Source organism: Prionailurus viverrinus, chromosome E3, assembly GCF_022837055.1.
Source record: "Prionailurus viverrinus isolate Anna chromosome E3, UM_Priviv_1.0, whole genome shotgun sequence".
NCBI lineage: Eukaryota > Metazoa > Chordata > Mammalia > Carnivora > Felidae > Prionailurus > Prionailurus viverrinus.
Window position 1 is genome coordinate 40,782,903 of NC_062576.1, and position 16,315 is coordinate 40,799,217.

Sequence of the window (16,315 nt, forward strand, 5' to 3'; positions counted from 1 at the left end):
GGCCCGCCTGGCGCATGCGCGCTGCATTGTTTTGACTGAAAATGCCGTCGGTTTCGAAAGCGGCGGCGGCGGCGCTGAGCGGGTCCCCCCCGCAGACGGAGAAGCCGACCCACTACAGGTCAGTGGCAGGGCCGGCCGCGGCGGGGCCAGGGGACGGGGTGGGGGGCGGCCCCGCGCGCCCCCGGCTCGCGCCCCGCGCCCCTGGGCCTGGGTGCCGCCTCCGGTGCGGCCTGGGGCCCCGCGCCGCCCCCCGCCCCGCGCCCGGGCCTCCGCGTCGCGTCCGGGCTCGGGGCGGCGGACCGCCGTCCGACGCGGGCTGCCGCCGCCTGAGGTCGAAAAGCGGCGCCCAGGGTCTGGGGCGGCACCTGGGGGCGGGGGCTGGGGAGCGCGCCGGGAGGCTGGGGGGTCCACGCGCCTCTGCGGGGGAGGGTCGGGGGCTGGGGCGGATGCGCCTGGGGGCGGGGGGGGGGGGGGAGGAGGGCGGTCCCCTGCGCTCCGGCGGCCTCCGCCTGGGATCAGGGTTGGCACCACGGCTTGGGGGGTCGGGCGTGTCTGGGGTTGCCGTATCGCGCCTGAAGTTGGGCGTTGCGTCCGTGGCCGGGATGGGGAATGCTGCGGACGGGGTCTGGGGAGTCGCGCCTGGGCTGGGTGAGGGGGCGGCCGTCTGGGGTCCGGGGTCGGACCTAGGGTCGGGAATGGGCAGCCATCTGGACTCGGGCTGTCTCTGCCCCGGGTCGGGGCGTGCCTGGGGTCGCTGTGTCGCGCCTGAAGTTGGGGGTCTCGTCCGTGGCCGGGATGGGCGACGCTGCGGGCGGGGTCTGGGGACTCGCGCCTGGGCTGGGTGGGGGGGTGGCCCTCTGGACTCAGAGTGGGGCCGGGGGTCGCGCCTGGGGCCGGGAATCGAGGGCTGCGCCTGGGGTCCGGGACCGTGCCAGGGATCGGAGGAACGCGCTGGGAATGGGGGGGGCGGCCGTTTGGGGCCGTCTGCCTTCAGAGAGGGGGCTGCTCTTGAGGTTGGGGCACCCTGGCTTGCGGGGTCCGGTCCCCGTTCCCGAGTCCTCGAGGCCGCCCGCCGGCGGCGGCGGCGGCGGAAGCGACCCGCAACGCTGTTTGTCTTTTTAGGTATCTAAAGGAATTTAGGACAGAGCAGTGCGCCCTGTTTGTGCAGCACAAGTGCGCCCAGCACAGGCCATTTACCTGTTTCCATTGGCATTTCCTAAATCAGCGTCGGCGCAGACCGCTCCGCAGGCGCGACGGCACCTTCAACTACAGCCCGGACGTGTACTGCTCCAAGTACGACGAGGCCAGCGGCGTGTGCCCCGACGGCGACGAGTGAGTGTGGGGCGGGGCCAGCTCTGGCCGCTCTTTCCAGCAGCCGCCACCTGTAGAGGGGATCTGGGCTTTGTGACCAGTGGTGGTGGGCGGACTTTTCTCTACCTCCAGGACTGTGTCTCCGGGACACCCTTTGGGCGCTGCCAACCGACTTGACTTCACTTCCCATCTGGGACCCATTTCCCCAGATTTTCCGTATTAGAGACAACCCTTATGAGGGCTTAGGACCGTTTTGTAGTTGCCCCATGTTTTCTGGTTCAGAGAGCGTGTTAAAATGTTTGCTCACCCTGTGCAAGTTATACCTGGAATGTTTACTTCCTTGCAGCATACATATCTAACGTCTTAAAAAAAAAAAATGATAGGGAAGTTATTTCATTTGCAGACTGTCGCTTATGTAGCACTTTTAAAGTTTAAGAAACCAAGGTTTTGTTTGGGTTGGCTTTTTTCTTACAAGTTTCTTGATGGTGTTATGAACAGATGTATTTATTTAGCAATGTGTAGAATGGGAAAACAGGGCACGTGCAGGCAGAGTGTATAGGCTGGTAACGGACAGAACCCAGTAACGGGAGGTTTTGCTTTTTTTTTTCCTGGGCTGTTTGAGGAAGGAGGAGGGCTGGTCCGCCTTTGCCTGGAGGTCAGATAGCATCACTGAGCTCCGGGCCCTCTGAATAACTTGTTCAACTTCTGAACTGCTTGTTCAACTTCTCTTTGGATCCAGGCCTGATCTGGGGGAGGTCCTTTGGGCTCAGTCCCCTGATCCCTTGAAAGGAGTTGCGACTCCAGGAATGCTCCCTTTTGAAAGAAAAATTTCTTTTAATGTTTATTTTTGAAAGAGAGAGAGAGATAGTGAGGGGAGGGGCAGAGAAAGGGAGACACAGAATCTGAAGCAGGCTCGGGCTCCAAGCTGTCAGCAGAGAGCCCGACACGGGGCTCGAACTCGTGAACCACGAGATGATCTGAGCTAAATTCAGACACGTGACTGACTGAGCCTCCCAGGAGCCCCGTGAAATGCTCCCTTCTGAAGACAGCTTTCACTGTGCTGCACTCAGACATCAGAGTGATGTGTGTCCTTCATTTTCCAAAGATGCTTAGGCCAGGGAGTAAACTTTTCGTTCATGGTGATATCATAAGCTTTATCTACTTACTGAAATATTTTTAGTTGAGCACCAGAGAGTTCAATAAGATTGTTATTAAGGCAGCTTGACGCTTGCTGGAATAACGCGCCCAGCCCTTCCTTGGTTAAGATGGTGTTACACTTCTGTGAAGTTTTAAAAGTGCCTTATATAATTGCTTCTTGAACTGATCTTTCCTGCAAACGTGTCTTCAGAAGAAATATGTTTCTCTGGCTGAGGCCTGGAATCAGGTCCCTCATTTCTCTTGGCGATGTCGGTCACCTCTCTGGCCTTGGGTCTTGAGTTCCCCAAGGGGGGAGGCAGTGCTGCTTGACCCTGGTGCGGCAGTCCCGTCACCCAGCGTGTATGACCTCACCCCAGAGCCCTTTATGAAGAACTGACAGTATTCACTGATGCTTTTGGTACATGTAGACAAAGCAAGTTTGAACAGCTGTTTGGGGTTCCAGAGTCTGGATGTCCTGGTATTGATTTGGCCCCACTGTTAGACATCACCTGACGGATGAAACGTCTGTGGGTGATCATTTCAGCTGGGCTCGATAGTAATTAAATAACAGGCAGTTGGTTTCTTTTTATTTTTATATGTTTATTTTTGAGAGAGCACGCGCAAGCACGAGAGGGGAGGGGCAGAGAGAGAGGGAGACACAGAATCCGAAGCAGGCTGCAGGCTCCGAGCCGTCAGCCCAGAGCCCGACGCGGGGCTCGAACTCACGCGAGATCACTCGAGATCTCGCGAGATCGTGACCTGGCTGAAGTCGGACGCTCAACCGACTGCGCCACCCAGGTGCCCCCCAGGCAATCATTTGTTACAGAAATATTAACGTGTGATCTACATGACACGGAGGTCATCATTGAGAGCCAGATGAGTGGCAGTTAGGCGCCTGTTTGACATTTTCTGTTTGGGGTGCATTCTGTGACCCTCCATGTAGTAAGAACGTCACACATATCTTAGTAAAGATTTTGTCAGTTGTATCGAGGTTCAGCCTGAAATTCAGGAAGTGTTTGGCAGAGAGCAGATGTCTCCCCTAGGGGTCTCTCCTTAGTAATTACCGCTCAGTTCCATGGGGGAGGGACTTTCTCACCCCCCACGAGTGGAACAGCACAGCGTTTGTCCTGTTTGACTACATATTCTGGTTCACAAAGCATCACCATGGAATTCCTAAGTAGATACTACCTTCCAGAGTAAGGACAGAACCTTTCTTTTATTTCAGTTTATGGGTTCTCGAAAACTGTTTTGGGTATGTGTACTACCAACCTGTTAATTTTTTTTAATGTTTATTTTTGAGGGGGGAGTGGCAGAGGGAGAGGGAGGGGCAGAGTGGGGGGGGGGTAGAGAAAACAAAAAAAAAGAAAAGAAAGGAAAGAAAGAAAGAATCCTAAGCAGGCTCCACGCTGTCTGCACAGAGTCAGACATGAAGCTGGAAACCACAAACGGTGAGATGGTGACCAGAGCTGAAGTCAGAGGCTTAACCGGCTGAGCCTCCCAGGCGCCCCCCCCCCCAACCCGTTATTTCAGAACATGGATCCTATCAAAGAGCAAAGACCCTTAAGCCCTTGTCGGGTGACCTAAGCATCCAGGACTGTTCTTGGAGCTGGCTGGCAGCAGCTCGCGGCCCGAGCTGTGTGGCAGGACCGGATGGGGACTCCAGGGGGATTGGCACCTCTGCTGTCACGGCCTTTCCTAGGATGGCGCTCACCTTCTCCCCTCACTGTCACGCCTCCTCCCATGGCCCCTTCCCCCAGGGCCCCCCTCACCTCCGTGGCGCTTCCAGTGTCACCTCTGGATAGACCTCCCGGTGTCATCTCCCCCTCCCCATGGACACCCCGGCTGTCACCCCCCCTCTTCTCCGCAGGCGGGCCCCCCCATTAGCCAGGGAGGTCCTGCTGCCCTCGCGTCCCCTGCTCGCCCACTCAGGGCCCTCTGCTCTGGCGGGCACGCCCCTTCCCCGGGGCCCGCTGCGATTGGTCGTGCGGTCACGTGTTCCCGCCCCGCCCCGCCCCGGCGGCTTACAAGCCCGCCCGCGCTGGTGCGCCAGGGTCAGCTGAGCGGTGTCCGCGTTTGACAATCCTCGAGTAAGAGTCGAGAGAGTCGGCGGCGCAGAAAGCCGCTTCGGAGCCTGAGGTCTGGCCCAGCTCCATCGAGTCTGTGTTCCCACTTGTGAGGGTGCATCTCAGATATTTCTTAGGCTGGGCTTCAAGGAGAGCGACTCCTGTCGGAGGTGTTCGCTGGCCCACCCTCATCCTGAAAGCTGCTGAGCGGCATCGGGTGTGGACAGCCCAGGCCCCCAGCTGGCCCTGCTCCCCACGCCAGGCCCTCCGCCGTCAGGGCCGGCCTGGGTGTTCGCACCCGGAATCCAGGTGTGATTGGTGCCTCCTGTTGAGACGAGCAGGTGCGGGGCTCCTGGGGATGATTAGGCACCTTCCCAGTGGCCTCTGCGGCCCTCGGGGGACATCTTCATTGGGGGAAATCAAGCAGCCCCCAGTTGTCTCGTGTGCAAAGTAACCATTCTCTTTCCTAGGTCAACCCTCCTCCTGCGGTACATAGAATGTTCCTGGGGAGTCAACCCTCCAGACCCCCAGTTGTAGGTTCTCTTGCTTACTAGGAAGTGGGCCTGTCCCATTACTGCGGCCTTATTCTTTCAGGGCTCCCCTGGCTGGCCTGGCTCTTCTCCCACAAGCCCCCCCCCCCCCCCACCTCACTGCACTTGGGGTATCTGGGACACAGGCCCGGGGTCAGGTGGGCCAGGGGCTTCCGGCTCATGAATCCGAGTGTGCTTGTGGGAGCTTGTTGGCTCAGAGAGACGTCCTAGTGTCCGAGGTGTGGCATGCCTGCCGCACCACACTGCCTTCAGCCTGCCCTTTCTAGGGAAAGACGCTCGCCTGTTTAGTTGTAAAAGCCCAAGTGTCTGGGGCCCTGAGCCCTGGGTGAACTTCACCCCCGCGTAGCTGTGGACTTGCTCCAAACTGACCTTACAAGGGAACTCTGCTTGGGCTTGTAGGGTGGGGTGAGAGCCAGGGCAGGCCCGGAACGTCACAGCCTAATAGTCCGGAGCCGGGGAGTTGCTGACAGTCTGCAGGACACGTGATTTTCGGTTACATGTTAGCCGAGTGAGTGAAGTTGCAGGAGGTGACCGGGAGGGAGGCCCCCTCGGAGGCCAGTGGAGAGGCGGCCAGGGGAGTCTTTTGTCTTCCAGGGAGGGTGGCAGCTGTGGGGGCGCAGAGGAAGGTGTGGACCTGTTGTCGGTGCTGATGGCCCACGTTAGGCACTGATGAGGGGCCACTTCCCTGGTTCGGGAGTCCAGGCCGCCCTTGGAAACCAGGGGGTGCGGGGCTGAGCGGATGGGCGTGGCCAACATGGGGTTGGCTGTCAGCCCCCCATCCCTGGTGTCTAAGAGGAGGGGGCTGGTGTGAGCTGATCCTCGAGGTTTCCCCAGAAGCCCCTCCTGCTCCCCTTTGCAGCCCAACGTCTTTCTCCATATTTGCTGTTCCCCACATTCCGTGACTGCGTGGCGTTGCTCGACTTGCTCTGGTTTGCACCTCTGTCTCCCCACCCCTGTTTGAGCGCCTTGGGCACTGGCAGGGAGTCAGGTTGTACTTGAGTGTCCCCGAACGCCCAGCGGTAGCCCCTGTCACGGCCCCCGGACCAGCAGTTGGGACCCGAGGAACCTACCTGGACTCGACTCGGGGACCACACCTTCTGGGGTTGGCAAGCCCTCCAGGGGTTCTGACACCTGGTCCGGTGTGCTCCTGGCTGGTGCTAACGCATGGTGGATGTGAGCTGCGTGGGCCACTTGTGTCACCCACTGCAGACTGGCCTTGGCGGTTCTATTTTTGTTTCAGGCAAGGGCTGCCAGAGGGAGGGGGACAGCCTGCTGGACACGGAGGGGCAGCCATGAACCCCTGGTTTCGTCCTCCCTGCGTCCTGGCACGTGGGTTCCAGAGCATCGTGACTGTGCCCTTGTCCGGCTTGTGCTGTTCCATCATGGCATCGATGGAGATCTGCTGGATTTTCTTTTAGAGGGAGCAAGAGTGCGCACATGTGTGCACATGGGCAGGGGAGAGGGGCAGAGAGAGAGGGAGAATACCAGGCAGGCTCCACACTCCATGCGGAGCCTGACACGGGGCTCGAGCCCACGACCCTGGGATCATGACCTGAGCCTAGATCAAGAGTTGAACACTCAACCTGTGAGACACCCAGGTGCACCTGGAGCCCTGTTTTAATTACACGGTTTGGGTCCCTAACTGTGGCAGGTAGCTTGAGAACCAAGGCCCCCACCTGAATCCGGTCACCGTGGGGCACATCACGGTTGCGGTGGGCTGGCAGTGGCCCAGGGGGAGGGGCGGGTGGATTAGCGGACTCCTGCGGGAAGAATCTGCCTGCGGTGTTGGGCGGAACCCTGGGTCTTTCCCGCCCTAAGGAGGGTTTTCTGGCTTTGCCACTATGTTGTCTCTGAAGTCCTGACTGCCTAGACCTTCTGCACGCGGAGCCACTGTGTGTCGTTAAGAGCCCTCCAGTATCTCAGGGTCCTGACCCGAGTAAAATAGTCGAGGCTGCTCAGGGCTGGGCAGGGAGCTCGGCCGCGCCCTGGTTGCCTTGGCGATGGCACCAGAGAGGAGACGATGCTTAGTGCCGAGCTGAGGGGCCGCTAGGGAATGAGCGAGGGCTGCGATGTGACACGGGGCAGTCGGGCGGGCCCAGCACCCCCCTCCCTGGGGCTGTGTTGTCGCTGAGCGGCCTTCATCTCTAGTCGCGGGCTCCCCGTGACAGCTTCCACGCCCCGGGTACCCAGAGACCCGTCCCGGGCCGGGTCGATGTGCCGGCGGAGGACACGGCTGCATAGAGAGGGGCGCGGGGCGGTTGCCCAGTCCTCGCTGTAGCCGCTCCGCCCGCCGTCCTCGCTCTGGCTCATGGGCCGTGCGTCCTGTCTCCTTTTCCAGGTATGTGTCTAGTGGCGTGGCTGTGCTTGTTTCCAGAAAGTGCCACCAGGTCGTCTTGTCCGTTTGCCACCTCGCCCGTGTCTCAGGGGTCTGCGGGGATTGTCTGCGACGGGTGGCGTTCCATGGAAGGCTTCGCCGGGGCCTTCGTGCCCTGTGGCACATCTGCCCCGTTGCCAGTTTCTGCCGTCGCCGAGGGAGTGCGTGTCCTCACTGCGGGCCTGTCTGAGGGGCCCCGGGGCGCTGGCCGCGTTCTGTCCTCCCGGCCCGCATGCTGTGACGTCACCGTGTCCGCCTGTGAAAATCCCGCAGAGGGCCAGACGTGACGCACGCTATCTGTACAAATACGTAACGTCTCTCTCTTCCGTCTCCAGCGGGCTCTGTTTACGACTACGATAGAACATTTGTAACGTAGGATTTGTAACGTAGGAAAGTGGATGTAACCATTTTCAGTGCGCGGTTTTGCGACACGGACGACTCCCGTAGTGTCGTATATGACCGTCCCCGCTGCCTGTTCCCCAGTCCTTTTCTTCGTCCCAACCTGAAGCTCTGTCCCCGCTCAGCACTGACGCCCCTCGCATCCACTCCCCACCTCCCGGGGACGTGACCCTGAGTCGCGGGACCTCGTAGAGTGGAATCACACAGCACGTGGGCTTTGCCTGTGGCTTCTCTCGCTGAGCGCAGCGCCCTCACGGTTTATCCGCGCCGTCCAACGTGTCCGAGTTCTGTTCCCTTCGAGGCCGAGGAGCGTCCTGGTCCGCACGGGCTCCGTGTCGCTCCCCCACGCGTCAGCTGATGGGCGCTGGGGTCGTTCGCAGCTTTCAGCTCTTGTGGGTCACGTGCTGTGACCCGGGTGCAGAGGACTCTCCCCCGGACGACAGCGGGGTCTCGCAGCGTTTCTGGGGCGCGCATCTGGCAGCGGAAGTGCCGGACCCCGAGCTGGCTTCTCCTTTGGCTTTTGCTTCGTTGGTTCCCAGGGACCCGGCCTCGCGGCCACAGTGCGCTCTCCCCTCATGCCCTGCACACCCCAGGTGCTCAGGGAGCTCTGGGGTGCGCTGTCTGAAGGCCGAGAGAGGGGTTGAGAGTGAGTGGCCCCCTGTTCCTTACTTCCGGGTTTTGTCCCTGCTTCGTGTGTGGGGAGCCATCCCGCCGGTGCTCCCAGCAGCCGGGTCCACGGTTTGCTGGGCCCTGAGGTGGGACTGGGCCCTGACGCGGTCCTCCTCAACCGTCCCCTCTGGAAGGGGACACCAGGCCCCTGCCTCACCCTTCAGGCGGCTCACGGGGAGTTGCTGGCTCAGGCTCTGTGCGTTTTTTTTTTTTCAAGTTTATTTTAAAACTAGTCTTTTTTTTTTTTTTTAACGTTTATTTTTGAGAGAGAGCAGGGAGGGGCAGAGAGAGAGAGGGAGACAGAGGATCTGAAGCAGACTCTCCACTGACACCAGAGTCCGAGGTGGGGCTTGAACTCAGGAACGGTGAGATTGTGACCTGAGCTGAAGCCAAGTGTCAGACACTTAAGACTGAGCCACCCAGGTGTCCCCGGCTCAGGCTTTTTTCAGTATTCCTCCCCCCTTCTGTGCCTCTTCGTCTAGAGGGGCTAACCTCCATGTGGGCTCAGTGCCCAGCTTCACGTGTGGAGCCAGCCCCCTGCTGCCTGGGGACCCCAGGGGGACTCTCCCTGGGAGTGTGTGGCTTGGCACCTGCAAGTGGCACGGCCCGCCCCCCTCCATCTGGGGCACGTGGTACCGCCCCCCCCCATCCCCCGCTCTCCTGCCCGGCTCCCACCAGCCTCCTCCTCCAGCCGCGTCCGGGTTTCTCCCCAGGCTCCTTCCCTCGAGGGGTCCCCTGAAGCACCTGGATGGATGGGAGTGACCACAAGTCCTCCTCTGATAATGCTCGTCGGGAAAAATGAGGGGCGCTGCTGCATCCCGGGCACGGACTTCATTTTTCCATAATCAGAAAATGATGCAGGATGAGTTCCAGGGAAATTTGGTTCTGTGTTTTTCCACCAGATGTAGTTGCGGGATCTGTGGGGCATCTGAGTGTCTGGGGGACGGGCCCAGGGGACAGGTGCTCCACCCAGGACCTCAGGCCTGCGATCGGAACAGATAAGTGTGTGAAGGGAGACCGCGAGAGCAGGGCGTTGGCCAGGTGCCGACGAGGAGTGGGGCGGGTCCGCGCTGGTGTCCCCGAGGCCTCAGATGGCCTGTGTCTGCCCCTCTGCTTCCCAGGTGCCCGTACCTGCACCGGACGACCGGGGACACGGAGCGCAAGTACCACCTGCGCTACTACAAGACCGGGACGTGCATCCACGAGACGGACGCCCGTGGCCACTGCGTCAAGAACGGGCTGCACTGCGCCTTTGCGCACGGCCCGCTGGACCTGCGGCCGCCTGTGTGTGACATCAGGTGTGTGGGGCGTCCGCGCGGGGCGGCCGGCCAGCTCACCTCTCTGGGATGCTGGCCTGAGCGCTCTCTCTCTGGCTTTGACTCTGATGAAAAGGTTTCCTTTCCGCTGCCCCGTGTGCCCGTGGGAGTTCATGAGGCTGAGCTCGTGCACCTGTGGGACCCCCCGGGGGGGACAGATGAGTCCTCACTAAACGCGTCTCGGCTCTGAAGGTGTTGGATTCGTCCCAGGACAGGGCTGTGCCTGAGGCCCGAGGGCTGCCCGTCCCGAACCTTCTAGGTTGCTCCGCAGAGCGACAGCACCGAATGATTCCGTCACCTTGCGGGAGGTCTTGGGACAGACGCGAGGCAGCGCTGTAACCAGTGTGACATTTGCTCGCAGGGAGCTGCAGGCCCAGGAATCCTTGCAAAGCGGCCAGCTTTGCGCTGGGGACGGCGTCCCTGATTTGCAGCCCGGGGCCTTGGCCAGCCAGGCCATGATCGAGAAGATCCTGGGCGAGGACCCCCGGTGGCAAGGTAACCCTGAGGCCACCATGGAGGGTGGGGGGGGGGGGGGAGGTCCTCTCCATCTGTAAAGTGACCACATGGTGGACCTCACCGCCTTCATTTGTAGACCACATGGGGAAACAGTCTCCAGCGCAGTATATCACCCCCAATGCCTCAGGTAGTGGTGGGTGAGTGGGATCTGAGCCCCGGCGTCCAGGCCCCACGGTTGCTCTGGATGTTTACCCTGGCGTCTTCTTGCCGAGGTCAGCCAGCGGCTGCCGCCTGGGGAGGGGAATATGTGGCAGGCACGGCTCCTTCCGGGCGCCCCGTCCCAGAGCTGGGTTGATGTTCGCCGCACACCTGCTCTTGGGACGTCCGTGCTTCCGCCTTGGCCCTGCCCTGTGGGTCTCCCGGGGCCCTCGGCTCAGTCCCTGCAGCTCCTGGATGCGTCCCTCGGAGCTGCGGGACCCGCGCTCCTCACAGGCTTCACAAGTGATGGCTGTGGGCGGTGAAATTTGGGGGGGTGTTATTGTAAGTACCCATAACATAGTTAATTTACTGTTTCGGCTGTTTTCAAGTGAACAGTTTGTGTCGTTTGGTACACTCACCGTGTTGTGCAAGCATCAGCACTAATTTGGAACGTTTCTGTAACGTGCACGGAACCCTGTCCCCGTTAAGCAGCACCCCCCTGCCCCGGCACTCACTAGTTTGCCTTCTCTCTGTGTGTTTGTCTGTTCTGGGTAGCTGATAAGGGCGGTGCGGTTTTAACAAAAGTCCTCTAAGTCTTGATGGGGCTCCTTGGACTCGCTCGGCTGACAGCACCTGTGTAAACAGTGCTTTCACGCCGTCGTTACTGAGCAACAAATTTTCTCCTTGCAAATGTCTTTGCCTGTTCTCGGGAAGTCCACGCTAGGGCCCGGGGTACTGGATCAGTCAGCAGAGGTCATGCGAGGCTGATCCAGATTCTCCTCCCATCTCTACTATCCCCCCCACCCCCACCGCCAACCCCTCCTTGAGACCAAGTGCCCGGCGCCCACCCCACGATGGCACCTGCCGGCTGGCCTCTTGGCTGGGCCGCGTGAAGAGTGCCCCAGGGTCCCCTCTGTGTTTCAGGGCACCCGCTGGTGCTGTGCACTCGTCCCCCTGTGGTGGTGTCACTGCTTGGGGAAGGGCCGCCTCAGCGGGAGCTGTGTGCCCGCAGCTTCCGGCTTCCAGCACCTGAGGACACGTGCTTTGCCTGGGGTCTCTTGTCTTTCCGGAAAACGCCCGTGAGAACCTCCTGTCTCCCACATTGCAGCTTGTCGTCTCCCCGTCTGGGATGCCCGCTTCCGCCTGTGTGAGCTCCGGTTCGTGGCGGGGGCACGCCGCCAGCCAGGCTGGGCTTGAGGAGGGAGAGCAGGGAGGCGGCGGTGAGGCCTGTGGCTTCGCCCTGGGGGCGGCCCTCAGCTCCTGCACCCGGGTCCGTGTCAGGAAGGTCCAGTTAGGCGCTCTGGCTTCGGTTACTGAGCGTTTCAGACGGAGCCTGTGGCGCCGCGGTCAGATGCGCTGCTCCAGACTGTTGTTTCCACGCCTTCGTTTGCCATCTCTATGTGGCGGTTCGGCTTTTAACTAGCAGATTTTATTTGTTGCTTTTTAGATGTCCAGAGGTGTCGCGGGTGGTACAGGGTCCTGTGTACCCCCTCCCACCTTCCCCTCATGAACGCCTTGCCCCGACGTGACACTTTGTTACAGGCAAGGAACCGACACGGACACGTTCACTAACGTCCACAGTTTCCATTAGGGCTCACGCTCTGGGCTTGGCCAAAGCCGTGTCAAGCTCTGCTCTCGGCCTGGCCCCTGGCCACCACTGATCCTTTACGCTCCTGTTGGTTGCCGTGGTTTTGCCGTTTTCAGAATGTCCCATGGCTGGGGGGCGCCCGGGTGGCTCAGTCGGTCACACATCCGAGTTTGCCTCACGTCATCATCTCTCGGTTGCGTCAGACTGTATCTGTACGAGGCACTCACTCCGCACTTGTGAATAAATGTTCTAGGTTCTGTTTTCCTTTTTTAATTTTTTTTTAATTTTTTTTTCTACGTTTATCTATTTTTGGGACAGAGAGAGACAGAGCATGAACGGGGGAGGGGCAGAGAGAGAGGGAGACACAGAATCGGAAACAGGCTCCAGGCTCCGAGCCATCAGCCCAGAGCCTGACGCGGGGCTCGAACTCCCGGACCGCGAGATCGTGACCTGGCTGAAGTCGGACGTTTAACCGACTGCGCCACCCAGGCGCCCCTGTTTTCCTTTTTTAATATAAAGTTGATTTATTTTGAGCAAGAGAGAACAGGGGAGGGGCAGAGAAAGGGAAAAAGAGAATCCCAAGCAGGCTGTGCACTGTCAACACAGAGCCCCATGTGGAACTTGAACTCCCGAACCTCGAGATCGTGACCCGAGCTGAAACGAAGAGTTGGCTGCTTAACTGACTGAACCACCCAGGCATCCCTGATTTGTTTTCTTAAAATGGGCTTTTTTGTTTCTCAGCCCCTTTTTGTTCTTTCTGTGTCCCTCTGTGTGTCATTTAATGAGTTAGAAATTGTATTTGGTGTGGCTGGACAACGCAGTGATGTTAAACTTTGACCTGCAGACATTTCCTGAGGGTCGGGTCGCGTTGTCTTGGGTGCTGGGCCCGCCCCTCCCCTCCCCCTGCCGCTCTCCCATCCCTTAGCGTGAAGCTCAGCCCTGCTGGGAACGGCAGTGGGAACAGTAGCGTCTGCAGGTGCCGTGTTGATCATGAACCAGGCTGCTAGTGGATATGATTTTTAGGATTTTCTCTCATCCGTTCTTGCTTTCAAATGACCCCAGGTGGCTTTTTGTTTGTTTTTGCTCTCAGATGAAATTCAGAAAACATGAAATTAACTACTTAAACAATATACAAGGGGCACCGGCACCTGGGCTCAGTCACTTAAGCGTCTGACTTCACCTCGGGTCATGATCTCATGGTTCGTGGGTTCGAGGCCCGCGTGGGGCTCTGTGCTGACAGCTCAGAGCCTGGGGCCTGCTTGGGATTCTGTGTCTCCCCCTCTCTCTGCCCCTTCCCTGCTCATGCTCTGTTTCTCTCTCAAAAATAAACATTAAAAATTTTTTTAAAATAAAATTGAAAATCTATTTTTTAGAGCAATGTGGGATTCCGCTGATAGGAAAAGATGGAATTCTCATATGCCCTGTGACTCCATGTGTGCACTGTCCCCACCACAGCTGGACATTTGTCCCTGCCCATCAGCCGGCATCACAGGTCCTTATCACCCCAAATCCACTGTTGATATCAGGGTTAAAATGCACCGTTTTAAAGTGTGCGTTTCAGGGGTTGTTTGGCCGTCAGGTGAGCTAGTTTAGAACCCTGTCATGAGCCCCCGCCATCAACCCCTGGCAGCACCCGTGTCCTTCCCGTCCGGGATCTGCCCCATCCCACGGCTCCTGTAGTCGAGTCACGCGACAAGTAGACTTCCGGGCCTGGCCTCTCACCGAGCGTCACGTTCTCCAGGCTCGTCCAGGTTGTGGCGGGTGTCAGCGTCTCGCTCCCGATCGTGGCGGTGGGGTGGACACGCCGTGTCCTTTGGCCCGCTGAGCACACGTGCACGTGCTCCCATGTGGACTCCTGTGTTTTCAGACGCCAGTTTCGTGCTGGGCAGCTATAAGACAGAGCCGTGTCCGAAGCCACCGCGTCTGTGTCGCCAGGGCTATGCGTGTCCGCACTACCACAACAGCAGGGACCGGCGGCGGAGCCCGCGAAGGTTCCAGTACAGGTGAGCCCCTGCGGCGCGCGGCAGCGTGGACCTGCCTCCCGCCCCCCTCCCCCCGCCCCCTGAGAGCCAGCGTTCTGCCGCGTGAGCGCGCGCGCTGGGCTCTGCCGCCGCCTCCCGTGCGCGCGCACAAAAGGCCAGACGCCGCCGCGTGCGGGTCAGCGACGGTCGTGCTTCCTTCCTTCCTTCCTTCCTTCCTTCCGTCTCCGCGGTTTCAGGGCCCGGGGGCCGAGAGCCGCCCCTGCGCATCCTGCCAGTGGTAGTCACCAGAGCGCAGCCTGAGAGGTTAAGATGCATTCACGTAGATGGAAGGGACGGAGAATGTGCCGAAAAAGAATAAAACCTTACTCCCCACGGCGGCTCGTTGTTTCCGGGAGTCCAAAGAGATTTTGATAAGGCTGTCCGACAGCACGTGGAAAATGAGCATCAGGGCTGGGTTTTCCTGCTGTGGGATCACTTGTTTGGGACTCGGTGTGGGACTCAGCTCGGGAGGGAAGGAGGGAGGGCGCCCGCTGCCTGTCCAACGCTCGCATGGTACGCCACCCGGGTGCCTCTGAGCCGCACCTGCCGCGGAGCCGGCCGAGCCCCGTCTGGCTTCAGGCGGCCCTCACTCTGAGGCGCGCTCCTAGGCGTTGTGTGTGCCCGCCCGCGTGCCAATAGCGGCTGGGCACACTGACGCCCCCCCTGTCCCCCCAGGTCCACGCCGTGTCCCAGCGTGAAGCACGGTGACGAGTGGGGTGAGCCCGCGAGGTGTGACAGCGGGGACAGCTGTCAGTACTGCCATTCCCGCGCGGAGCAGCAGTTTCACCCGGAGGTACGAGGCACCCGCGTCGGCGTACAGCCCGGGGTAGGGGGAGGTCTTCCCCCTTTGACTCCGGGTCCCTGGGACCACCCTCTGGTCCTGCGATTCGCCGGGAGGATTCGTAGATCCCAGCAGCGCTGTCGTGCCCACAGCCGTGATTCGTTGGTGACAGGATAGGGGCCGAGGTCAGCTAGGGGTGGGGCGGGGGGGGGGTCCCTCCCGGGGCTGGGTCCCCGACCCACCGGGCCTGAGCTTCGAGGGCTATCCTGCAGGGAGTCACGTGGACCGTGTCTGTGGACAGGCGTGTGGGCCTCGGTGTCTGGGGTTTTCACTAGGGGTCACATAGACGTGCTGACCTCCATCTCCAGTCCCCCCAGAGACCGAGCCCACACGACCGGGCCCAGAGCCCCTACCAGAAATCACGTTGTGACTATCCGGGGTGACCTCAGAGCAGGTAAACGGAGACACTTACCAGGCAGGACACCCCGCCCTCCGGGAGCCGGTCAAGGCCGGACCTTCCTTTGGCACCGGCAGGGCACGGACGGTTGAAGTTCGCAGAGCTAACCAGAGCACGCTTGGGTTTGTGGTGAAAACAGACCAGCAAGGGGCTCCTGGGTGGCTCAGTCGGTTGAGCCTCCGACTTGGGCTCAGGTCATGATCTCATGCTTTGTGAGTTCGAGCCCCGCGTCGGGCTCTGTGCTGACAGTTCGGAGCCTGGAGCCTGCTTCCGATTTTGTGTGTCCCTCTCTCCCTGCCCCTCCCCTGCTGGTGCTATGTGTCTCTCTCTCAAAAAATGAATAAACATTAAAAAAAAAAAAAAAAAAGATTACTGATCAGCAGGGACGCTTGGGCAGCTCAGTTGGTTAAGTATCTGACTCTTGGTTTCAGCTCAGGTCTGGATCTCATGATTTCGTGAGTTTGAGCCCTGCATCGGGCTCTGTGCTGACAGCATGGAGCCTGCTTGGGATTCTCTCTCTCCCCGCTTCTCTCTCTGCCCCTCCCCTGCTCGTGCTGTGTCTTTCTCTCAAAAATAAACACTAAAAAAAACACAGCAAACCAGCCCTCTTCACGGTTGTGAGAGTGTGGGGACCAGGATGGGTGGGGGGCAGTCCAGGAGGGTGGGGTGTGCGGCTCGCTTGCAGGAGGGGTGCCTCGAGGGCCCCGCAGGGAGCAGGGATGGAGCGGTCGAGGCAGAGAGCAGGAATAAGCGAGGGGTCAGTGCCCCGGCGGGGGATGGACCATGCGGGCCGGTCGGGAGCAGGAGGCGCCCTGTTCTGGCCCATGGCTGCCCCTGGTGCCGCCTGATTGGCGCTGGGCGTGGCCCGCCTGGGCTGGGTCGTGAACTCCGGGGCTGGCCTCTGCCGCCTGCCTGTGTCTCAGGCCCTACGATTGCCCCTCTCGACTCGAGATTTTTGTCTTCTGCTTCCTTTGCTGACTCATTGGCTACTGAC

At 60.1% G+C, this 16,315-nt stretch overlaps 1 protein-coding gene across 5 annotated transcripts in view; it reads left to right on the top strand.

Annotated features, from left to right (window-relative positions):
- Window positions 1-16,315, top strand: part of UNKL (unk like zinc finger) — a 37,714-nt gene continuing 21,399 nt past the window's right edge. For all 5 annotated transcript variants that reach the window (XM_047838464.1, XM_047838465.1, XM_047838461.1 and 2 more), the window contains exons 1-6: window positions 1-118; window positions 1,123-1,332; window positions 9,626-9,802; window positions 10,182-10,315; window positions 13,930-14,065; window positions 14,759-14,876. In XM_047838464.1, the coding sequence (XP_047694420.1) occupies window positions 42-118; window positions 1,123-1,332; window positions 9,626-9,802; window positions 10,182-10,315; window positions 13,930-14,065; window positions 14,759-14,876 (852 nt within the window). In that variant the 5' untranslated portion in view covers window positions 1-41. The remainder of the gene's footprint in view (window positions 119-1,122; window positions 1,333-9,625; window positions 9,803-10,181; window positions 10,316-13,929; window positions 14,066-14,758; window positions 14,877-16,315) is intronic.